General features: G+C 47.7%; 1 protein-coding gene across 8 annotated transcripts in view; it reads right to left on the bottom strand.

Annotated features, from left to right (window-relative positions):
• The window catches only part of LOC137544537 (arylsulfatase D-like), a 110,449-nt gene that overhangs the window by 14,676 nt on the left and 70,059 nt on the right, over positions 1-25,714 (bottom strand). For 5 of the 8 annotated variants that reach the window (XM_068265623.1, XM_068265626.1, XM_068265629.1 and 2 more), the window contains 2 exons: positions 15,120-15,241; positions 6,137-6,983 (listed from right to left, as the gene is read on the bottom strand). In XM_068265623.1, coding sequence (XP_068121724.1) covers positions 6,613-6,983; positions 15,120-15,241 — 493 coding nt within the window. In that variant the 3' untranslated portion in view covers positions 6,137-6,612. Of the gene's footprint in view, positions 1-6,136; positions 6,984-8,006; positions 8,077-15,119; positions 15,242-25,714 lie in introns of those variants that run through there. The other 3 variants (XM_068265630.1, XM_068265631.1, XM_068265628.1) reach the window with 3 other exon arrangements.

The following is a 25,714-nucleotide window of genomic DNA, read 5'->3' as shown; positions in this document are numbered from 1 at the left end:
CCAAATTGTAAAAAATGTAGTCATTTTGGCCTAGATTAATGCACTGAGGTGTTCACATACCATTATATAATCTACGTGGGAGTTTAACCTCTTAAGGGCTGCGATGTTAAACCCCCTAGTGACCAGGCTATTTTTACAAATAAGGCCACTGCAGCTTTAAGGGCTTGCTGCAGGGCCGCACAATTCAGCACACAAGTGATCTACTTGGCGTGGAGCGGTCGGCAAGTAGTTAACACAGCAATTGAGAGGTTGAGTTGGAGCCACTAAGAGGCAATGTAAGTTTTTGCTGCTACTAGGATCAATTGTAGAAGTCTGAAGTTTGTAATTTTGCTGGTTATAGGCCTAAGAGAAAGACTTTAGGGTGTTTACAGATTCCAACAGAAAGAACCCAAGTCAGGGTAGACGGGAGGGTAGTCGAGAAACATGAGACAATGGGGCATGTCCACCAAGTGTGGACCATAGACCTTTTGTCCTGGCAGCCTTGAAAGCACTTAGCAATGCAGGTCACGTCCAATGTATGAATTTTCACTGGCCGAAGATAATTTCTATGTGCCGCAATAATTTTAGAGAGGTTTCCAGGTTAGAAGTCCAGAGGCTTCCTCTCAACAGCGTATCAAGGCAGTGGGCCCATTGTTCATCTGACCTTATGATATAATACATTGTACGTGTCGTATGGATAATGAATGTACTATGGATAATTAAAGGACCACTCCCATGAAACATTATATTTTCAAACACCCCCACAGTAGTTATAGCAACCATACAGAATATTGACAGTGTCATTTATTTCAATTTCTAGCATGGCCCTTTAAAGATCCATATGACACTGTATACTGCACACGTCAATCCCTGCACTCCCGCTGACGGACTTCTGTATCTATAAATCCATCACAGGGGAAGCCTGGTCAGAAACTAAGTAACTGATGGTATAATCCTTCCCTCGGCCCCAGTCTTTCCCAACTGCCATAAATTCTCGTGCTATCTCTCGGCTGACCATCAGCTACTTAGTTTGTTTACAACATCTCACCAGGCTTCCCCTGTGATGGATTTATAGATACAGAAGTCCGTCAGCGGGAGTGCATGGATTGACGTGTGCAGTATACAGTGTCATATGGAACTTTAAACTTTAAATGACACTGTCGATATTCTTTATGGTTGCTATAACTACTGTGGGGATGTTTGAAAATATAATGTTTCATGGGAGTGGTCCTTTAATAGACCATTAATAGCAAAGAGAAGAGTCTCATATTTTTATTTTCAGTTATAGCTTTTTTTTTTGCATCATACTGTCACAGCTGCAGTTTCAAAACCACACTCGGTCTTTTAACTCAGTCTTTTAAGCTAAAACAAAGCAGAAATAATGACAATTTAAACTTTACTGCAGTAAAACCTTATCTCAAACAGTCACTCACTGTTTCTTGGCTGCTTAAGTGCTTTAGAAAACAGGGCTGTAATTGACCCAGTCATATAGCTCAGAGAAGCTCTTTTGCATAAATAACTGAAGTTTTTTAACGCTTCCTGTACTGGAAAACAATATGAGATGCTTTTCTTTGCTACTGATGTTCTATTTCTTAGTTGTACTACACATACAATTCATTGGCCTCAATTCACTAAGCTTATCTCCTGCGTTTCTATCGTTATCACCATGGTGATAAGACATGTAGTATTTAGGAGACATTTTACCTCAGGCAAACTGTGTGGAGGTACGTTTTCTCTTGCCTTATTATCTCCAGCATGATCTTAGTGAATTGAGGCCATTATCTCATAGGTTTATTTTCACTTTTTTTTAAGGTTTGCTTTAAGTTTTAGTTGGGGTGGGGGTTGATTTAAAGGTGGAATATAGCATGGAAAGGGTTTCCTTACGAAGAGGTTTATTGTAGCATAGACTCTCATAGAAGGTAGGGAATATCTCTTGGCCTGGTTTCGCCTTACCCCTAAGGTAGTGATACATTTGATAGGCCCGGAATAACTCAGAAGGCGGCAGTGGAGTATCTTGCTGGAGTTCAGATGAGATCATTTTGCCCTTCTTCAGGAAATCCTGCAGAGTCACTCTGTGGTGGGTCAGACAGCCACCACTGAAAAGCAAGAAGGTCATGGCCTCCCTGGAGCGGAGGTAAAGGGGCATCTGCCCAGAAAGAACCTTGCTAAAATGATTTTTAGTATTTTCTTGCTTGCTGATGATTTAAAAGGCATTTATTGACAAGATGTGAAATTATCACCCCGGAGTAAAACTTGGGTCCAACCTAGTCCATGCCACCCACCTCCACTCCCACATCAGCAAGCATGCTGTCGCAAGCTTATTTTTGTTATGCCGTCCCGGATGGATAAATGTATGCTGGACTTTTACAATAATCACAGACTATCAAACGGAAAGTGCCCACTCTCTACTCTTTATTTGGATATCACTATATTATAATCACTGAAGTGAATGTCCGCCCAAGCTCATCTAGTACTCTGTACCAGGGGTACATTTGTTTAGAATGGGGTTGGGAGGGGATAATACTGAACCCATTGTCTATAGGCAAAAGTCTGGTCTATATTTACATAGCCCTACTACACTATCCCTTAGCCTGGAGCTTGGTGCCACCCCCTCTGCTGGGGACACCTGGTGTGGTCTGCACCTACCGCACCCCCTAGTGACGCCACTGCTCTGTACCCTCTAGTGCAGGGGTGCCCACACTTTTTCGGCTCGCGAGCTACTTTAAAATTCGCCGAGGCCAGGAGATCTACCAACATTTAAAATACTGAACCTAGCATTAAGAATGCTGGTATACTACTATACAAGTCATGTATAGTCATATAACAGCGTGAAATGCTTAGTTTAGCATGGGAAATGTTGGTAGATATCTTGGATTTGGCTATCAGAATTGCACCTTGCACCACAACCATGACTGACATAACACACACACACACACACACACACACACACACTTACACACACACACACACACACACACACACGACTGCTGGGGTACACACACGCACACACACACACACACACACACACTCTGATGACTGCTGGGGTACACACACACTCTGATGACTGCTGGGGTACACACACACACACACACACACACACACCCTGATGACTGCTGGGGTACACACACACTCTGATGACTGCTGGGGTACACTCTCTCTCTCTCATGACTTCTCTCCACCCCAGCATATTTGGCAGCACACAGAATCTTTCCCCACACAGTCGCATAAACCCCCCTCCCCACCCCAGCATATTTGGCAGGCTGGCAGCATATACAAAGAATCCTCTTCAGTGCCCACATGTTTAGCTCACTTATCCACCGCCCCGCACATGGCTTCTAATGACCCCTTCCCCCTGCAAATACAACTAGACTAGGCCTCAGAGTCAGCCCCGCAGTAAGGAATACACCCCACCCGACCCGACCCACCAACATAATTTCAAATTGCCCACCTCGCAGCAAAGTATCCGTTCGCCGAATCGCCACTTCTCACAGGATGGCGGAGCGGGTGGTTACTGGTCTCGTAACGACCTAAAAACCCGCATGACCTGGGGGGGGGGGGGCGTGGTCACAACGCTATCATAGAGGAGGGAGAGGAGATGGTCACAATTGGCTCCTTTCCCCCTTCGGCCACACCTCTCCGCTTCAGCCGCGCCTCTCCCCTTCAGCCGCGCCTCTTCCTTCAGTCAGCCGCGCGCTGGGAAGTATATTCTGACAGCCGCGGGAACACAGGAGGCAACAGCGCAGCTAAATTTGACGAGATGCGGCCAAGCGATCTACCAAATAGACGGTCGCGATCTACCGGTAGATCGCGATCGACCTATTGGGCACCCCTGCTCTAGTGGATGGCAGATTGATTTCCCATTTGTTCTAAAAAGTAAAAAGATACTAATAGTAAGGTTTGACTAGAAAGATCATCAGAATTCAGGTAAGGCTTTATAGAAATTTTTTTGTGTCTTTTTCAAAGACTATGTGGCAGTTTTAACCACTTGCCGACCGCGCACTCATAACGCACGTCAGCAAAGTGGCAGCTGCAGGACCAGCGACGCAGTTCTGCGTCGCCGGCTGCAGGCTAATTAATCAGGAAGCAGCCGCTCGCGCGAGCGGCTGCTTCCTGTCAATTCACGGCGGGGGGCTCCGTGAATAGCCTGCGGGCCGCCGATCGCGGCTCGCAGGCTAAATGTAAACACAAGCGGAAATAATCCGCTTTGTTTACATTTGTACAACGCTGCTAACAGTAGCAGCGTTGTACCAGACCAGCGATCCCCGGCCAATCAGCGGCCGGGGATCGCTGTCACATGACAGGCAGGAGCCTGTTAGAGGCTGCACAGGACAGATCCGTTCCTGTGCAGCCTCGGATCTCCGCGGAAGGGAGGGAGGAGAGGAAGAGGGGGAATCCTGCGGTGGAGGGGGCTTTGAGGTGCCCCCCCCCGCCAGCCACACGCAGGCAGGAGCGATCAGACCCCCCCCCCAGCACATCATCCCCATAGTGGGGAAAAAAGGGGGGCGATTTGGTCGCTCTGCCTGGTGTTTGATCTGTGCTGGGGGCTGTAGAGCCCACCCAGCACAGATCAGCTAAAACAGCGCTGGTCCTTAAGGGGGGGTAAAGGCTGGGTCATCAAGTGGTTAAAAATACAAGAGCACTTACCCTTCATGTTTGCACTCCAGGTATTGCTGTGCTATTGTTGCGCTACCAGTAGTGTCAGTTTGCTGGAGTTTTCATTTTTTTCAATCTGTAAAATGTATGACCGTTTGTGGTTTATACCCGTATGTTGCACTACTGTGAAAAAGACTATATACTTCCTGATTGATGGTAGTAGCACCAAGCAGAGCCGGATTAAGGCTAAATGGGGCCCTAAGCAAAGTAACTGATTTGGGCCCCCCCATCATGTCGTAATAGAAGCAGAAGATGCAGCTGCACAGCAACATGCCGCACACACCGGGGCAGCCGAGCTACTGGTTGCTATGGGCAACAGCCCGCTTTCCTCTGTGGGTGCACAATGCAGGGAATAGCAGTGGCAAAATGCAGAGTGAGAGGTGAATGGCTGGGACATTTGCACTCAGGGACTGGGGCACCCCTGTGAAGAGGGCGCCAGATATTACAGCAGAAGCACTTTCCCCCTGCATCTCCAGCCTAGCAGAAAGCTCTGGACACCGCCAAACTGGAAGCCGTTCCCCAGAGAGAATTACATAATCACCCCCACCACCGAACAACCGATTTCCTCCCAAACTAAACAGCCACCATGCAGCCTCCATCCCAGTGAATACGATAGTCCAGCAGAGAAGGCAGCCGCAGCGGGGGAGAATGACAGCACCAGATGACTCGCATTCACCTATTGCGATCCAAGCAATAGAGGTCCCATCAGACTCCTATAGAGTGCCACTGCTCTGTTACTACTACTATTACTACTTCCTGTCTGATCTGAGAATCAGGAAGTTCAGAGCGAGTGGCTGCACTGTAGAAGAGACAGATTGGTTTCAGATGATGGGATCTCTATCGCTTGGATCATGGATAGGTGAGTGAACGTTTGCCATCTGCTGCTATCATTCTTCCTGCAGCTGTGGTTCTCTGTGGGAAGGGAGGGAGGAGTGGGCAGTGGCAGAGCGGACAGTAGCAGGAGGGGGACCTAGGAGGAGAGCCTGGCTCTGAAGACAATCAGCATCGTTTGACAAGACAAATAACATTTATATTGCGCTTTTCTCCTGGCGGACTCAAAGCGCCAGAGCTGCAGCCACTAGGACGCGCCCTATAGGCAGTAGCAGTGTTAGAGAGACTTGCCTAAGGTCTCCTACTGAATAGGTGCTGGCTTACTGAACAGGCAGAGCCGAGATTCGAACCCTGGTCTCCTGTGTCAGAGGCAGAGCACTTAAAGGGACTCCGAGCAGTGCCTGTGGGTATGCCTTTAAGCATACCCACAACTAATTAATTACATCCTCACACCTACCAGCATGATGTTTGTAATTATGTCCCCCTGGGTTCCTTATATTTCATTGCATTGTGCTGAATCGAGCTGCCGACTTTGGAAAAAAGTCGTCCTGTGTAATACAATGTAACTATGGAAAGATGCATATCATTTTGAAGCTCTCTTTCTCCTCTTTCCAATGATAGATAAACTGCCACCCTACTGTGGCCATGACTGCTGTAGTGAAAATTAAAAGGCATAGGGTGGCGGTTTATATATCATTGGAAAGAGGAGAAAGAGAGCTTTAAAATGATATGCATCTTTCCATAGTTACTGCACTGCTCAGAGTCCCTTTAACCATTATACCATCCAGCCACCGCTGACAGGATGGCGAGGGCTGGTTTATGTGCTGATGGGGCCCTTTTGACTCTGAATGGGGCCCCAAGCGACTGCTTTTGTTGCCTGGTCGGTAATCCGGCCCTGGCACCAAGTAGTAGCACCAAGTAACACAACAATAATACACATTTATCAGGACAAGTCCAAAGAAAAGTGGAACCAATGCCCAGAGTAGCCAATGAGAATCTTTGGTAAGTGGCTCATATCTGAATGGTTTTCTACTCTTTTTTTTTTTTTTTTTTTTTTTGCACCAGTCACAATAAACGATGTCTAGTGTATGATAGTGAATTCCCAGAATCTCCAGTTATAGTATAAAAGTGATTGCAGACGGAGTCCTCTCAGATTATATCTGTTCCGTTGTTTTCTTCTTTATCACACCAGCAGAAGGGAAACCTCCCACAGCATGGCTGCAACCAGGGCTTCCAGAGATTATTGTAGAAGGATAGCTGCTGGGGAACCACACTGATTGTCTTCTGATGTTCAGCCACGGCAGTTTTCACTCTGTTCAGCACCTCTTTATAATATGAACTTGTCTGGGATGAAAGCGGGTTGGATTCTGAAGGATCAGATGACAGTTCATATAACAGAGGTGGCTCATGGTGTATGACATCTTTCTCTTCACAGCCGCAGAGTATTGTATGATAGCAGCCCACTGCACCTTCTGGGTAAAAAGCAGGCGTCGCATAGTGCACTTTCCAAGTACGACCACCTAGGAAAAGAGTTAAAAAAATAGAATCAAAGTATTGATCAATTTTATGTAGACGGGTGTTTCTGAAATTGGAATTACAGATTTACACAAGCCTATTGAGATACTTAAAGGACAACTGAAGCGGAGGGATATGGAGGCTAGAATATTTATTTCCTTTTAAGCAATACCAGTTGCCTGGCTATCCTGCTGACCCTCTGCATGTAATACTTTTAGCCATTGAACCTGAACAAGCATTCAGCATATCAGGTGTTTCTGACATTATTGTCAGATCTGACAAGGTTAGCTGCAAGCTTGTTTCTGGTATTATTCAGACAATACTACAGCCAAATAGATCAGCAGGGCTGCCAGGCAACTGTTATTGTTTAAAGGGACATCAATATGGCAGCCTCCATCTACCTCTCACTTCAGTTGTCCATTAAAGACCAAAATTTGGTTTGTTTTAGGGCCTATTTTCACTAGCCACGAATCCCAGCCATATTCTGCACCCAATTTCAGAAGCAGAATTGAAATTAATAGGCTGTATCTGAAATCGCACAAGGCCCCCAAAAAATAGCGCAGTCTGCAGTTTTCCACAGGCTGTGCCCGAATCCCTATGGCTATGCATGGCATAGCTATAGAGAAGGGGCTGTGTCTTCGTAAAAGCACGGGTGCCGCATCCGATGCAGAAACGGACGCGCCAACCGTAGGGATTCAAACCCGACTTTGCGTCAACTCCGAAATTTTGGGTGGGACTTTTGCCATGGATCCCCCTCTGGCATGCCCCTATCCAGGTGTTAGACTCCTTGAAACAACTTTTTCATCACTTTTGTGGGCAGAAACAGTCTTTGTGGGTTTTAAAATTCGCCTGCCCATTGAAGTCTATGGCAGTTCGCCAGATTCGCATGTTCGCTAACATTTTTCTCTACTGTGCATTGCCCCCCCCCCCCCCCATGTGTTTCTGTCTCCCCCTGTGTCTCCGCTCCCCCCCCCCATGTGTCTCTGCTCCCCCCATGTGTAATTAGCAGTGCCGGGAGCGTGTCTCACCTTATCTATGGCTCCCTCGGCGATCGCAGACCTCTTGTCTCTTGCACGGCTCCCCTGGTGTTGGCTTCTGCTGATCGAGTCATCAGGTTTGTTTTAAATGGTAGCAGAACCAATAAGAACTGAAAGAGTCTCATTATTAATAATATTTTGGTTTCTTATTCCCGGGTGTATTTTGCAATATTCAAAGGGATCTCAAGCCTCATAGATATTCCTCCTACTGCTGACCCATAAATGTAGTGAAATAACTAGAAATCTGAAATACCACAATCGTTTGCTCAAACTCTTTGTATTCATTTGGATATATTCATAATTAGAGATTTAGAAACATCAAACCACCACTTGTGACAGGGAAGCATGTGTGAGAACCACGCTTACTACAGCTGTGGTATATAAATGTTGCTTGGGAATAGTGTCAGCTTTAAATCACATCTGATTTCCATGAGTTCTCCTACACAAGAGAATGTAGGAAAGGGGGAAGTGTACCAGTCTAAGGATAGCTTCTAGTCAAGAAGAGTTTCTTGCACACAAATGTGAGGCTGCATAAGAATACCAGAGCCCAGGCTACACTATAAAAAAAATTCTGTGACACATTTCACACCCCAACCCCAGTATTGATCCTGGTTGTGAGCATGAGCAATAAAGCCCAGCATGAAATGCTACCTGAGCACCCAAGCACTTGGCACACTATGTACCCGGAAGTGTAGTACTACTCGGCACCTAGCAGGGGGACCCTAGGGATAACTACTTGTACAGTGGCAATATACAGGTTGTTTACGTCTTTGCACTGTAAACATGCACTTTTAACTTCAGTGCATGCTAGTAGGCGTCAGAAAGGGCAAAGCCAGCTGGTTTAACTTGGTGGTGACTCATACAAGCTGCCCTGCGCCCAAACAAGCATGTGACAAAGCAATCAGCAGAGCGTGAAACAGCTGTTGTGCCCGTCCGGCTTCACCCCCAATCTCCACCTGGTGCCACCTGCCACATTTCCGGTGCTATGCGCTGTGTGTAAATGCATTGCAAAAACCTAATAAATCCGCCACGTGACAATGCCCGGTCTACGTTTCCTGTGTACTTACTGGGCCAAACTATGTTTACAGGGGTATAGGAGTGGTTCATGTAGATCTGGAGGCTCAGGGGCTGCTGAAGTGGCACAATCAGAACAGAAAATGTAAATCTACTACCAGGGTTGTGGACTTTCAGATTTCCACAAAAGCAAGCTTTAAAGTGGATCTGAGATAAACTTTTACTCATTGCATAATTGTGTTCCTTTCATATAGTTTATAGGGCATTCCTCAAGCCAAATACTTTTTTTGTTTTGTTTTAATACTCTAATTCCCTATAAACTAAACAAGCCTCACCCACAGCTCATTTTGTGCCTTGGCACTGTAGCAAGGGCTTATGGGAGCTCAGTCTGGGCAGGAGGAGGAGGAGGTTACTAGCCATTGATTTCAGAGGCAGAGGGGAGGAGGGAGGAGGAGAGGGGACTGAATTTACACACAGGCAAGCCAATAGCATCTCCAGTCCTCAGCCTGTGACAATGTGACAAACAGAACATGGCTGCCCTCATTGTATACCAGGAATAAATAATCATAAACTTTTAAAGCTGTTTGTAGCTAGATATGCTGTGTAAACTAAACGTTAGATAAGATATATAGACAAGTTACTTGTTATAGTTAGTTTTTCATCCCAGATCCGCTTTAAGGGTTAGATAATCTTAACAGGATTTACAAATGTCAGATAGACTACTTACAACTCTTGCTTCCTCATAAAGAGCTAAACATTTCTTTTTACTGCTATAGCATGGGGTTAATACCTTTTTAGTGATATGCTCCATGCATGTGTCTACGCTTAAAGGGATACTGTAGGGGGTCGGGGGAAAATGAGCTGAACTTACCCGGGGCTTCTAATGGTCCCCCGCAGGCATCTTGTGTTGGCGCAGCCACTCACCGATGCTCCGGCCCCGCCTCCAGTTCACTTCTGGAATTTCTGACTTTAAAGTCTGAAAATCACTGCGCCTGCATGCCCGTGTCCTCGCTCCCGCTGATGTCACCAGGAGTGTACTGCGCAGACACAGACCATACTGGGCCTGCGCTGTGCGCTCTTGATGACATCAGCGGGATCGAGGACACGGCAACGTAGGCGCAGTGGTTTTCAGACATTAAAGTCTGAAATTCCAAAAGTGAACCGGAGGCGGGGCCGGAGCATCGGTGAGTGGCTGCGCCAACACAGGATGTCTGCGGGGGACCGTTAGAAGCCCCAGGTAAGTTTAACTCATTTTCCCCTGACCCCCCCTACAGTATTACTTTAAAGGAAAACTTAAGTCAAAAATAAAAAATGATATTTACTTACCCGGAGCATCCCTCAGCCCCCCGAAGCTGGATGGTGCCTTCGCAGCCCCGCTCTGATCGTCCTGTCCCCGCCAGCGGCTACTTCCGGGTTCAGCGACAGCCGCCGACTGGCTGGGAATGCGGCTGATTTTCCGCGTTCCCAGCCACTATATCACCCTCTATGCTGCTATAGGCTTGATCTATCATTGCTTTAAATAATATGGTAATACTTTGATCCAGGAAAGTCTCCCAGCTTGCAGGATGAGGAAGTCCTTTTTTTTCCCCTATTAATCTATTTTAAATCAAACAGTTTTCCCAATAACTAACAGTCTGTCACAGTTATTTTACAAATTAGATAAATATGTGTAACCCACTGTGAAAGCTGTCAAAAGCACCCGCACATAGTAGATACAGCTATAAATAAGGACAAAGGGGCCTTTTTTTCCTTGCTAGATGAGCAGAAACTGCAATTGGTTAAAATGTCCATATTTTAACTATTGGGGTGGAGAGCCCTTTTATTGCTTTGATGATCATGTAGTCATAGGGCTGCAAAATTGTTGCTTTAAAGGAAAACTTAAGTAAAAAATAAAAAATGATATTTACTCACCCGGGGAATCCCTCAGCCCCCCGAAGCTGGATGGTGCCCTCGCAGCCCCGCTCCGATCGTCCTGTCGGCGGCTACTTCCGGGTTCGACGACAGCCGCCGACAGGCTGGGAACGCGGCTGATTTTCCACGTTCCCAGCCGCTATATCACCCTCTATGCTGCTATAGCGTATATGTTATAAGGTATTAGTCACAGCATGTCAAAAATAGTAAAAAAATTGATAAGCACAATGTGCAAAAAGTGTAAATAGATATGGTGCTATTATGCAACAAGGACCAAAATATATATACGTGGATTTAGCCATAGGACTTCTCAATACAAAGTGACCAATTGACAATTAATAAATACTAGCCGACCCGCGTCGTAGCATACGCCGCATCTTCGATCTATCTAATAGAGTACGTGCCTCAACCTTGAAGCAAGAAGAATAAAGGTGGGTACACATATCAGATAAAAGTCTTTGGAAAATCAAAGATCACAGACCAATTTTACCCCCTTCCATGTAGTATGAGAGCCATACCTACACAGTCTACTCTATGGAGCTGAACTCCCCATCAGATAGAAATCTTTGCAAGATGATGCACACAAAGATGCTGTACACATGCAACAGATCAGTATCTGCAAAATATCAGTTCCTGCAAAAGATCAGTACCTACAAAATACATTCATAGTCTATATCTGCAGATCTCATACACACCTTGTTTAACGGACAATCATCTGCAGATCAGATCAACCAGGATGCATCTTTGGATCTGCAGATGATTGTCTGATCTGCAGATGAACACAAGGTGTGTATTATGCTGGGCATACATGGTACGTTTTCTACCGTGTAATCGAGCCGCTGGCTCGATTCTCGCTTGTCCCCGCGGGCGCCCAGATCGATTCCCGCTCGTCCCCGCGAGCACTTTCTTATTTTCCACTCGTTTCTTCTTTTGTCCTGCCCGCCGGTATCGAGCGCAGAATCGATCCGGCGGGGTATCGGACACGGCTCGATTACATGGTAGAAAACATACCGTGTATGCCCAGCATGAGATCTGCAGATATCATAGACTATGAATGCATTTTGCAGAAACTGATTTTTTTGCAGGAACAGATCTTTTGCAGATACTAATCTGTTGCATGTGTACAGCATCTTTGTGTGCAGCATCTTGCATCTTGCAAAAAATGTTATCTGATGGGGAGTTCAGCTCAATAGAATAAACTGTGTAGGTATGGCTCTCATACTACATGGAAGGGGGTAACATTGGTCTGTGATCTTTCATTTTCCAAAGACTTTTATCTGATGTGTGTACCCACCTTTAGGCTTTCCATTAGAAAATGTATGCGTGCTCAAACACCAAGTTTAACTCTAGCAAGTCTGGCTTTCCAAATACAATATATAATACAATACAATACAATAACATTTCTATAGCGCTTTTCTCCCATAGGACTCAAAGCGCTTAGGCTCTCTCAGATTCAGTAATTAGTAGGATGAAGTATTCACACAACAAAAGTTATATTTCTGCAAATGCCAGACTGAACAGGTGGGTTTTCAGTCTGGATTTAAACACGTCCAGGGATGGGGCTGTCCTGATCTGTTGAGGTAAGGAGTTCCAAAACGTAGGGGCAGCATGACAGAAGGCTCTGGGACCAAAAGTTTCTAAGTGGACTCTGGGTATGACTAGATTATTAGAACCTGTGGATCTGAGAATGCGGGGATTGCTTCGCAGCTGTAACATATCTTTCATGTATCCAGGGCCCAGATTATTCAGGGATTTAAATGTCAGTAGGCCGATCTTGAATAGGACCCTCCATTCTATAGGTAGCCAGTGAAGGGAATGCAGGACTGGCGTTATGTGGCAGTGACGGGGTTGGTTGGTTAGCAGTCTGGCAGCAGTATTCTGTATCAGCTGTAGGCGGTACAAGGCCTTTTTTGGAAGGCCAGTGTAGAGAGCATTACAGTAGTCCAGTCGGGATGTGATGAAGGCGTGGACTAAGGTTGGCAGATTGGCTATTCATGAGGCAATGCTCATGCAAATATACATTTGCTTTTGCATGCCAAACTATGCAGGGTCAAAAAACCAATACTGCAAAGCGGTCGCCCTGCGGGAATAAGTTCATGCTACATTAGCACTATCCAGGAGCACCACGGGGAGGATTCCCAATGCCCCCCTTTTTATACAACCGGGGGGACCGCGGGGTCCCATGCTCTCTCATTGCCTGGGAACCACAGCGGCACCCCGGAGGGGGAGGCTGGGTGGCGCAGCCGACCCCCCCAAGCGTGGCCAGGGAGAGCCGTCCGCACTCACCTCCCAATAATAAAAACAGGCACTTACCTTAACGTCCATTGCGTTCTGCTACATGCGCATTAATTTTCTCATGGAAAGCATTTTTTGCAGTTTGTATCCTTTGGAGGCAGGTGGTGAATGGCTTGCTCCGGTGGTGTGAGCCCTGGAGTTAGTTGTCTGCGCTTGTCCTTGATCCCCCCCCGGAGTGTTGTATGTGAGCCAGCCCTGAGCTCTAAAGCTCGGGGTGACCCATGCTTCACTACTTTCTCATGTGGTGCACCCAAGTTAATGCGCATGTAGCAGAACGCAATGGGCGTTAAGGTAAGTGCCTGTTTTTAATATTGGTAGGTGGGTGCAGACGGCTCTCCCCGGTGCTGGCCACGCTTGGGGGGGGGTCGCCTGTGCCACCTAGCCTCCCCCGCCGTGGTGCTGCTGTGGTTCCCAGGCAGTGAGAGAGCCTGGGACCCCGCAGTCCCCCCGGTTGTATAAAAAGGGGACATTGGGAATCCTCCCTGTGGCGCTCCTGGATAGTGCTAATTTAGCATGTAGCAGTGTTGCTTGCGAATTTTCACCTAAGTCATTTTCGCATCGAAAATCCCGTTTTCGTTTTTGGCGAATTTTCATGAAAATCTTCAGAAATATTTGCGTTTTCTAAAATTCATTGTATGCGGATGCTTATGCCCTTATGCGGAAAAATGTCCACAATAATCCGCATGGAAATTCAGTCTATGCGGACGTTTATACGGAAAATTGTCCGCAATAATGCGCAAGAAACTTCTCTGAATGCGGACGCTAATGCCCTTATGTGGAAAATGTCCGCAATAATATGCAAGTAACGCGAAAATGACTGGCATTCGGCGAAAATAAACGTGAAAAAATTAGATGGAAAATTTGCCTGTCAAAACGAAATTAGGCGAAAATTCTGTAAAAATTTGTCAAAACAAATTTTTGCATTTTCGCTCATCACTGGCATGCAGCAGGGCGACCGCTTTATTGGTTTTTTGACCCCGCATAGTTTGGCATGCAAAAGCAAATTTGCATGAGCATTGCCTCATGAATAGCCAATTAGGCCAGATTTGCAAAGCCAGACTTGCTAGGGTAGGCCTCTTTTCCACGGACAGTTGATAGGCAGTAAAATGCCTCTCAAACTCTTACAACTGCTAACTACTGCCTGGTAACAGCTTGCTGCTGCCTGGTAACAGCTTGCTGCTGCCTGGTAACTGCTTACTGCTGCCTGGTAACTGCTTACTGCTGCCTGGTAACTGCTTGCTGAGCACACAGCTCAACAGTCCAAAGAAGCCTTAAATGTGGTGTTTGAGCACGCATAAATTTTCTCATGCAAAGTACTTCTTCTTGCTTGAAGGTTGAGGCACGCCCTGGGGGCAGGGCGCTACTTCTTCTTCTTGCTCGAAGGTTGAGGCACTTACTCTATTATATATATAGATACAATCTAAGGTGCATCAACAATGAAAAATGTAAGGTGCAAGCAGTGCAATGATAATGTAGATGATCACAACCTTGTAAAGAAAAAAGTGCAGTAAGGGCACGAGAATAGAAAAAGATGAAGTGCAAGGTATAGGACAAGCTGGACTTACTGAAAAATGGCAAGAGAGAGATCGGACACCCCAGATCCAGGCCTAAATGGTTGGCAATATCTGATTTTTTAGCTGATTAAGGATCGTGAACCTGAAGCTGCAGACATTTTCAGCATCTTACCCTACACTGCACTTTGGAACATTTTTTTTTAAATGTATTGCAAACAATGTACACATAGGTGTCCTTCATATGATGGGCAAACATCTCTTCACAGATACAGGAATTTCAACATCAGTCCCAAAATACAATGTTAAAATATCACTTTTCGAGATGGACCCTTTTTTTCTCTTTTTATGAAAATAAAATAAATGTACTTACTGTCTTTTTCATGCCAACGCGCTGCATGTAAACTACTTCCACAGTAGTGAAAGAGGAACTCGTGTTCGGAATTAGAGGTTTTCTGTGTAAGCAGCGGAAATAGGTCCCGGCCATCTATAATTCTTAAATTAAAAGTAGCATGTAAAGAAAAATGAAACATGTAGGTATTTATTTTCACTTATGGTGCCCTTCAAGCCCAGATGTACATCACAGGAGCCTTTAGGTATCGATGTCCTGGCACCCTAGACTTCACCCTCCATGAACCTACAATCCCCCCTTCCCCCGAACTGCACCACAAGTGTGCTGACTGTCCCAGCTGTAACTTCTGCCTTACATCCCTTGCCTGTCATACGTGGCTACAGGTGCTCCTCAGTATTAGGTAGCCAGAGGTACTCTCAGTATTGAGTAACTAGAGGTGCCCCCAGATATTAGGTAGCTAGAGGTGCCCCCGACTAAAGGGAGAACTGGTCAGTGGAATTCTGAGACCCGGGTGAGTAACCTCTCATTTACACTCGGGACTCTGCATAGATAAAGCAGGAGGGAGGCACTTGGGAAGGGGAGTGGGCCGCCTTTCCATCATCAGGCAACTGTAGGTACGTGTCTACAGTGCCCTATGGTAAATCCAGCCCTGGTGGCCCTATATCTGGTGATTTTGTGAACGAATGACCATCCGATTTGATAATTATGGAATGAAAATAGGTGCTGCAGCAAGCATGCCCGATTAATGCTTCAACCGATCTTAGGCTTAAATCGGTCAAATGCTAATGTGCCTTATATGCCCGTGCATTAAAATCTCACTGTAAGACCTCGCCGCATATGGCGGTGGAACGCCAAGATCCACGCTGAGATGCAAGCCTCTCGGTATCGGCGAAGCAGTGATGTCAATGGAGCGCATGGCGCTCCTTCCTTATTGGCCAAGCGGCGGATGCGTCCTTAGTATGCACTCCGCTGTTGTAAACATTAGCAGCATGTGTACCTGCGTGTCAGCTGACTTGCTGATACGCTGCAGGCTGATTGGATGTTTTGGATTCTGTTACTTTTTAATTGGTTAGTTGCTAATATAAAAGAAAGGTGAGCGCCCTCAGTCTTTGCCCGTGATAGCCTATGCTGGGCTTGTAGCTGAGATTGCGCTCACACCAAGTGCCTTGTCTTGCTGACAATTCTGTCTGTCTCTTGACCAAGCTTCTTGCAGATCTGATACCTTGTTGCTGACCCGGATTGAACCTGACTACTCTTCTTATGATCTTCTGTTATTGACCCGGCTTGTACCTAACCTTGCCTCTACTGGATTCCCTGTTGCCAGGGCCGGGCCTGAGGCAGAGGCGAGAGAGGCTCCAGCCTCAGGGCGCAGCGTAGGAGGGGGTGCACAACTCACTCAGCTATCATTCCCCTATTGTGTTTGAAGCAGAGAGAAATAAGAAAAGGGGATACATGACAGTGACTGCAAGCCAGATAACTAGAGACTAAGGTGTTGGGAGGGTTGGGAGCCCTGGGGCACCTCTTAGTCTAATAGCAATCAGTGTTTGATGGCTGTGGCGGGAGGGATGGAGGGGCGCACTTTGGTGTCTCAGCCTTGGGTGCTGGAGGACCTTGTCCTGGCTCTGCCTGTTGCCAAACCTGGGTGCTTGAGGACCTTGCACAAACGCTGCCTGCCCTGATCCCGGCCTGTCTGACCTTGCATCTGTATTGTGATTATACTTTTGTCTGGATTGGCTCAGTCTATAGGCCTCAGGTGACTATTCAATTATACTGTGTCTGCATTTCCTTGCTGTGTATGGCGCTGCGTAATATGTTGGCGCTTTATAAATACAATAAATAATAATAATAATAATAATGCTATATGCCAGGTTGTATGCTACATCTACCTGCAGGGTGGTGTAGTTTTGTTTGTTAGGTAGGAGTGTACACAGGTGTTAGGGCTGGGTTATAGGTCAGTCATATGAGCATACAGTCTGACCTATAGCAATTAGCCAGACAAGCCTGACACTCACTTGTCTGGCCGCTGCTAGTGTCCAGCCTTCCACCTTTTGCATTGGCGCCCTACTTGGCTACCAGCGTAGAGCACTTGCCGCTTGTGTGACGTCACACACGCACCTTGTGCTATATGAGGGTAGCCATGTGGGTTATCCATGCAAAAGCTGGAGGGGTTGACACTAGTGGTGGCTGGAAAGGTGAGATATTTTAATGCACAGGGAGGGCACATTAACATTTGGGGGGACAGCAACAGAGGCGGCGGATGCGGCATCAAGAGGCCGATTCTCAAGAGATTTCATTCAGTGTATGGGCAGCCAATAGATCTCTCTCTCTGATCGCTTCGATAAGATCTAAGACATGAAGTGGCCAAACCGGTCAGATTGAGAGCAAGTAGTTTATGCACAGAAAGTTAGAAAATTCTGCACTCTGAGTTGTTGATGACCATGTTTCTTCCATGTGCTGCCACTAAACCGGAAACAGTAAATTTGGGCGCCTGAGGCAAGTGGACAAAAAGGGCGCCGCCATTCACTCTCATAATAAATATCGTTTAATGTGCGCCCAACAGGAAAAAAGGGCGCCGGAGAAAAATAACGTTTTACAAGCGGTGCCCGGAGACTTTTACTGTTTTATAACTGCTTCTCATGATTACACATTATTTAATGATTTATAATTTTTTAAACGAAAAACAGTACAATCATTTTTAAATAATTATTTTTAAACGAAAAACAGCACAATATTTTTTTCAAACGTTATTAATGCTTATCACAGGGGGGTCTTAGGGTTAGGCACCACCAGGGGGGTCTTAGGATTAGGCACCACCTGGGGGGTCTTAGGGTTAGGCACCACCAGGGGGAGTCTTAAGGTTAGGCACCACCTGGGGGGGTCTTAGGGTTAGGCACCACCTGGGGGGTCTTGGGGTTAGGCACCACCTGGGGGGTCTTAGGTTTAGGTACCACCAAGGGGGTCTAGGGGTTAGGGGTAGGTACAGGGAGGGTTCTGTTTGAGAGTAGGGTTAGGTATAGCTTTAGTAAAATTTGTATTAATCTTTTATAAAACGTTATTATACATTTCACTTTTTAAACACCGAAGATTAACGTTTTTACAATTGCCGATTTCATACACATTATTTAATGAATTATAACTTTATAAAAAATTATTTTTAAACGAAATACAGCACAATTTTTTTTAAACGTTATTCGTGCTTATCGTTTAAAACCCTGCGCCCTTTTTTCCCGACGCCCTTTTTTAACGTACACCACTAAACCTCCCTTTTACAAATCTCCCATTACTATGCATCCATCTCACAGCACCACTCTCCCAGCAGATTTGTGCATGGAAGGACATTTATAGCAGGCTTTTTCATGGACAAGGCAGGAAACAAGGTCATTTTTACAGACTGCTTGTAAAGTGTAATGATTGGTGTAACACAGAGAGGATCTGATTACCGGTGATCTGCAGTATTACCGAGAATGCAGATATATCTCTAACCTCTGGACACCTGAGTGATAAGAGTGTTTTGGTGCAACAGTAATACTTTGAGGACCGCACCTGGGAGACAGGTGCAAGAGCAGATAGGAATACTGCTCGGCAACTGGTTCCTTCCGTAGTCTGGACTCTCCACGGGGAGGAATCAGACTGAGAGTGGGAAGGACAGAACGTGAGTGACACCAATGGAGAAGTGTCACTGACAGATCTGCGAGCTATCTCCTAACAGGAGAGATAGTTCTCGAGGTCGGACAAGCCAGGTCGTTAACACACGGACAGATAAAGTACAGAGACAGGAGGCAGATGCAGAATCCAGAGACTAGCCGAGATTTGGCAACAGAGTATCAGAATGACAAAGGTACAAAATCAGAGATCAGAAGAATGGTCAGGAAAGCAGAAGGTCATAACAAATAATCAAAAATGCCTAAGCTAAGGTGTGAGATCCTTGGCCATCAACACCTTTGGAAACTGGTCTAATAAACACAGATACTGACAAGGTCTGAGTGCTACCACGTAGTGATTGCAACGCCAGACACCAGAGGAATGGCCAGCACCCAGTATATATACACCAGCGCTTCCCATTTCCTCCCCTAAGTGCTGGACCAATGAGAGCAGATGGATTAGTCAGCTGACCGGCCTGGTCAGCTGATTCTCCTCTGAGTGTCATATAAACTCTGCCTTTCAGCGCGTGCGCGCGTCCTTCTGAGCCTGTGTGGACTACCAGTCCCAGCCACACTAGACATGTCTTGCAATGTGTCAGCCTGTTCGAGCGCGGGGCCAGCCGCACCACCAACCGAGCATGCAGCGGTTTCCCCGCGCTCAGCCACTGTGTCAGTAGTAGGCCTATGTGTACCGACTGCCGCGTCGGACGCAGATTCCGCCGCTGGGCATGCGTCGGTTTCTCCGCGTTCCGCCCCGCTAGTGGATGCGTGCCTAAACACTCCAGATGCCATGCTAGACGCGGAATCAGCCGCCTCACTCTGAGTACTTGCGGCGGCTCTTCCGCGTTTTCTCACATAAATATACAGAGATTTGGGAACCCTGACATCCAGAAATGTTGTAGTAGTACTATATTATTTTCTTGCTATACAAGGTGAACACTATAGTTATTGTATAACAGGGCACTTTCTGTATACCAATAATACATACCGCAAACATTAATGTGTACCAGAGATAAAAGCCATCACAGGTACCTTACTTAACTGGGGCTTCCTGTAATTAAAAAAAAGTTTCCGTGTGGGATACTCACCTTGGTAGGGGGGAGCCTCTGGATCCTATTTTCCTATTGAGGCTTCCCCCGTCCTCCTCCGTCCCACGGTGGTCTCGCTGCTGCCCACTGAATGCACAGCCGACAATTTGTCAGGCTGTGCAATATTTACCTTTCCCTGTTCCTGCTGGGGTGCTGTTGTGGCTCTTGACTCGAATATAGGCGGAAATAGCCAATCTAAGTCAAGTCCGCTCTACTACGCTGGTCCGCTTATTTCGGAGCCAAGAGTCGCTACTGCGCCTGCGCTGGAGCCAGGGAGGTAAATATTTACATCCCCGCTGTTCTGAGGGGCATCGAAAGACCACAGTGGGACACAGGAGAACGGTGGAAGCCTCATTAGGATCCAGAGGCTTCCCCCTCCTGAGGTGAGTACCCCCCAGGGGAATTTTTTTATTGTTACAGATCCTCTTTAAGCCCTCTTGAAGCCGCTCAGTCCCTCGCTGTCTCCCCGGGTGGCTCCTGTCACCCACATTACTGCTTGAAAGCCTGGCCGAGTCGTGCTTTATCTCACATGCGCGGCCCGGCCAGGCTCGCTGCCCCATCACGCTCCCGTGGCAGGGAGCATTCTTTGCTTGCACAGTACTACTGCACAGACACAGAACTCTCCCAGTGCAGGAGCATGATGGGGGAGTTCGCCAGACCATGCATATGTGGCGAAGCGTGACTTGGCCAGGATTTTGAGCAGTAATGTGGGTGACAGGAGCCACCCCGGGAGACAGCGAGGGACTGAGCGGCTTCAAGGGGGCTTAACCCTCTGGCAGATAATCCCGACACTGCATCGGGGTGAAAAGAAATGCCCATTTAGATAATCCCGATACAGTGTCGGGGTAAAAAAAAAAAAGTTTCCCAGCACTTTACCATGGGTTGCCCTGGTACAGGGTGCGCAGTCCCCGTTCTCCGGACGGTCCCCAGTGTGTCTGATGCCTTCTGGCCGTCCTGAGCCTTCCGATCCCGCCCTCCGATCCCGTCCTCTGGTCCCCTCCGGTTCCTCCGTCGCATCTCTTTCCGCATCTCTTTCCACCCTCTTGTGCCTTCCGATCCTGTCCCCTGGGCCTTCCGATCACGTCCTCTGGGCCACCGATCCCGTCCTCTGGGCCACCGATCCCGTCCTCTGGTCCCCTCCGGTCCCTCCTCCTTTCGCGTCTCCTTCCGCCTCTCCTTCCGCGTCTCCTTTAGCGCAATGACGTCGCACGTGAAGTCGACGCTAGGGGGCGCGGCGGTAAATTTTAATTTGTATTGGATTGAATACACATGTATCCAATCCAATACACAGTAAAAAATAACAAGTTTGAAAGTATAAATAAAATGACACAAAGAAAAAAAAAACACCATTTGCTGTTTGGATTTTGCTGGTGACACTTGCACTGATATTTCTGCTGATTTTTCTGGTTTTGACCCTTGCTTGGACTATCGACTATTCTATCGACTGCCGCCTGGATTTGACCCTTGCTTTTTGATAACGACAACGCTTTGATTGCCGCCTGGATTTGACCCTTGCTTTTGGATAACGACGACGCTTTGATTGCCACCTGGATTGACCCTTGCTCCGAATAACGACTACGTTTTGCCCTGTAATGGCTTCCAGCTCCCGTAGACGCCTCTCCCCGCGAACCCTGATGCAGGAGTTTGATGACAGCGAGGATGAGCAGCTGTTATTCTCAGACTCAAGTGACAGCTATGTGGCGAACATGTCATCATCTGACTCAGAGTCTGACAGCGATGACTTCACCGAAGAGGTTGAGAGCATCCGCACATGGATCGCTAAAGACCCTACCCAGAATAATCCTGCCCCCCCGCGATTCCCATTTACAGGCGAACCCGGCCAAAAAGTTCCCTGTGATCCTAACCCCCTGGTCTATTTGAAACTTTTTTTGGACGAGGCCATAATCCAAATTATAGTGGAGGAGACCAACCGCTATGCGGAACAGCAGCCTGGTCCATTCAGGAGGTTTGCTAGGGGAAAAAGGTGGGAACCAGTCACCCAGGATGATATATGGCTATTCCTGGCCATCCTCATCCTCCAAGGGGTTGTGGGGAAACCCCGCCAGACATCATATTGGAGCACCAACCGACTGATTGCTACACCTTTTTTTGCAACTGTCATGTCAGAAAACAGATTTAGCCTCATCATGAAAAACCTGCATTTCATGAATAATGAGACCTTTGATGAGGCCACCCATCCTGCCCCCAAACTGTGGAAGATCTACGACCTATTTCAAATGGTCATACGCAAATTTCAGTCCGTGTATGTTCCAGAAAGAGACGTTAGCGTAGATGAAAGCCTAATGGCGTATAAGGGGAGACTTGCCTGGAAACAGTATATCTCTTCCAAGCGTGCCAGATTTGGGATAAAATCGTTTGTATTGTGCGAATCTAATTCCGGATATATTTGGAATGCCATTATATACACTGGTAAAGGCACACAATTTGACCCCGGCTACAGCCAGTTTGGCCTTGCATCTGCCTCTGTCCTCTCCCTCATTTCACCGCTTCTTGGTCAGGGATATTGCCTGACCACAGATAATTACTACACCTCCCCTGAACTATATGAACACCTCATCAGACACAAGACTGATTCATATGGCACTGTCCGGCCTAACCGTCGCAATCTGCCATCAGCCTTTTCAGCTCAGAAGCTGAAGCCAGGGGAAATCACAGCATGGCAGAAGGGTAAACTGATGGCCCTCCGCTGGAAGGACAAGAAAGATGTTTCCGTTTTGTCAACAGTCCATAACACTGACACTGCTGCAGCCAAGAATCGTGCTGGGAAGACAATCCAGAAACCCCAGGTCATTCTGGATTATAATCAGACAATGGGTGGGGTGGACCGTGCTGACCAGTGCATAACATTCTACCCCGTTGTGCGCAAACAGCAGCGCAAATATTACAAGAAAATCTTTAGACATCTGGTGGAGCAGTGTCTTTGGAACTCTTCAGAATCAGAATCAGAATCATTTATTTCGCCAAGTACAACGGGGGTTGTACCCGGAATTGGTTTTGGCACTACAGGGTCGGTGATGGTACAGTACATACAGTGATAACAGTATGGTGCATAAAAATGCTTTCAGTAACAATTTGGTCAGCGTACAGTAGATTAAAGTAGATACACAAATAAGCCCAGATAAGCCAAGGAGAGGGACCAGAGGGGCAATCCGCTGCCCTCTATGGCACTCAAACGCTGTGCAGCGATATTTGAATCAGACGCCCAACAGTCCGACCTTGGAAAAGGGCAGTGAGAGATAGCAAGAAAAAAGAGAAAAAGATGGAGAGAGAAATGAGTCCATTAGTGTTGTGGCAATGCCTGGCTGGCTGGTGCCCTGGAGTAGTGTTCTGGCTTGGACTCCGCTACTGCAGGGGTGATTTTCTGGGATAAGGAACTAAAGGCTGTCCCCCCCCCCCAAAAAAAAAGCAAGACATTGGATACCCCTCCTAAAAAGTCTGCATGGCTCCTTGGGGCAGGGCAATGGCGGCATGGCCCAGCATGGAGCAGACAGGCCTGTGTGGCGAGTGGCTCCCCACCTCGACCGGATGGGTGGAGGGCTGGCAGTCTCAGTGCTCCAGCATCAAGAAGAGACCTAGCCTCCCTCGAGATGGAGCAGGAGGGGAGTCGTCAGAGCAGGCTGGGATGCAGCAACAACGGTGGCAGTCCTGTACCCTCCCTCGCGTCGGAGCAGCCGGGAGCCTGCAGCACATGGGCAGCCAACCTCCGATATCCCGGACCAAGCAAAGCAGGCCAGGCAGCGGTGGCGGGGAACAATGGCAGCGGTTGTCTACCTCCACAACTGATGGTCCGGCGGTAGCAGGCAGCGGGTGCTCTCCTCTGCGATGGGTGGTCCGGCGGCAGCATGTCTCTCTGCGATGGATGGTCCGGAAGACCGGCGGCACAAGACCTGTACCTCCACAGCTGAAAGGCTGTCGGTGAAACACGTGGGCGGCCGAGTCTCGCGTCCTCCACACGGTGCCCCGGATAGCCACGTGTCCTGCAAGTGGCAGTGTTCCCCAAATTCCCTGCTGCAGAGGAGGCGACCCGGCGATGATGACACGGCCGGTCCCGTCCTGATGTTCCGTCCTCGTGGTTCCCGTCGATGGAGATGGCCAGCCAACCTGAAGCTCCTGATGGCTCGCCAGGATCCAGAGCTCAGCATGCCCAAGCTCTCCTGGATGTGCAAAGCAGGGGGAACTCCTCTGCGTGCCAAGCCCAGGTGAGCCACATGGGAAGTGGGTGGAAAGAGGAAAAAGGGCCAGAGCCCTGTGTGCCGTGGCGACCTACTCAGGCGCCATCTTAGAATAATGTCTTATGTCCTCTACAAGAAACAAAATGACAGGCCTCTTCCTCACTTTGACTACATTTTGAAGGTTTGTGAGGAAATATGCTTACAACATCAGCAACCACAATCTGAGGCGAATAGACCAGGACGTCGTGCCTCCTATGTCGTAAATCCAGTGTGACTAACAGGACGTCATTTTGTAGAGCATGTGCCACCCACTGAGCGCAAAGCAACACCTACCCGCATGTGCGTGGTGTGCTGCTCTAAGAGGGGGCCGAATGGAAAAAAGGTGCGCAAGGAGACGCGCTTTTACTGCCCTGAATGTGACGTAGGACTTTGTGCTGTCCCTTGCTTTAAAATATTTCATACTCAGGAAGTGTATTGATGTTTCAATACTTTTTGTGCTGCAACTGCTGCTTGATCTGAATTAAGATGTTTTGTTTACGTATTGTTACTATTAAATGTTTTTTTTTTTGCCATGATTTTCATGTTTTATTATTTTATTATGCTTAGGATAAGCACTAGAACCTTGTTTGCTAATGATTTGGTAAGTTACAGGCCTGAAATATTAAAAAAAATTCATTGGAAAATTCCATAGACTTTTTGGGACAGAAATTAAGGGAGAATTGAAACGCCCAGGAGGTTAAAGAGGATCTGTAACTATAAAAAAAATTTCCCTTGGGGTACTCACCTCAGGAGGGGAAAGCCTCTGGCTCCTAATGAGGCTTCCACCGTCCTCCTGTGTCCCACGGTGGTCTTTCGATGCTCCTCCAAACAGCGGGGATGTAAATATTTACCTTCCTGGCTCCAGCGCAGGCGCAGTAGCGGCTCTCGGGTCCGAACTAAGCGGAGCCATCCGGGGAGACAGCGAGGGACTGAGTGTCCTCAAGTATGATACCTGAGATAGCTTTCATCTCAGGTTCACTTTAAATAGTAAGATAACATCAGGGGTTGAGTGGGGCGTGGACGGCGTCCACTTACTATTTCCCTAGGGTGGACGCCATCCACGCTGGCTTGTGTAGAGGGAGCAGCGCAGTGGAAGGAGAGCTGTGGGCAGCGGTGGAGAAGGGGGCCATCTCCCCCCCTTCTCTCACCTCGGGGCTCTCCTTCCCTCCACAAGTAATGTGCGCGGGCAGCCGGCAGCGGGCGGGACTTACCTCTCCTCAATCCGGCGCCGGATCTGCATGCCACTGCTCTGGTCTGAACCAGACCAGACTTGCGGCATGCAGATCCGGTGTTCCGACGAGGAGGAGAGGTAAGTCCCGCCTGCTGCCAGGTGTTCGCACATTACTTGTGGAGGGAAGAGCGAGGGAAGGAGAGCCCCGAGGTGAGAGAAGGGGGGAGATGGCCCCCTTCTCCACCGCTGCTCACAGCTCTCCGTCTTCTCTGCGCTGCTCCCCTCCTGCTGGGGGCGGGGGGGGGTGTTACCTGGCTACCTATTCTTGCACATATACCCCCTGACTACATATACTGGGGACATATACCCCCTGACTACATATGCTGGGCACATATACCCCCTGGCTACATATGCTGGGCACATATACCCCCTGGCTACATATACTGGGGACATATACCCCCTGGCTACATATACTGGGCACATA

Source organism: Hyperolius riggenbachi, chromosome 2, assembly GCF_040937935.1.
Source record: "Hyperolius riggenbachi isolate aHypRig1 chromosome 2, aHypRig1.pri, whole genome shotgun sequence".
Taxonomy (NCBI): Eukaryota; Metazoa; Chordata; class Amphibia; order Anura; family Hyperoliidae; genus Hyperolius; species Hyperolius riggenbachi.
This window is presented reverse-complemented; position numbering and strand designations above follow the sequence as displayed.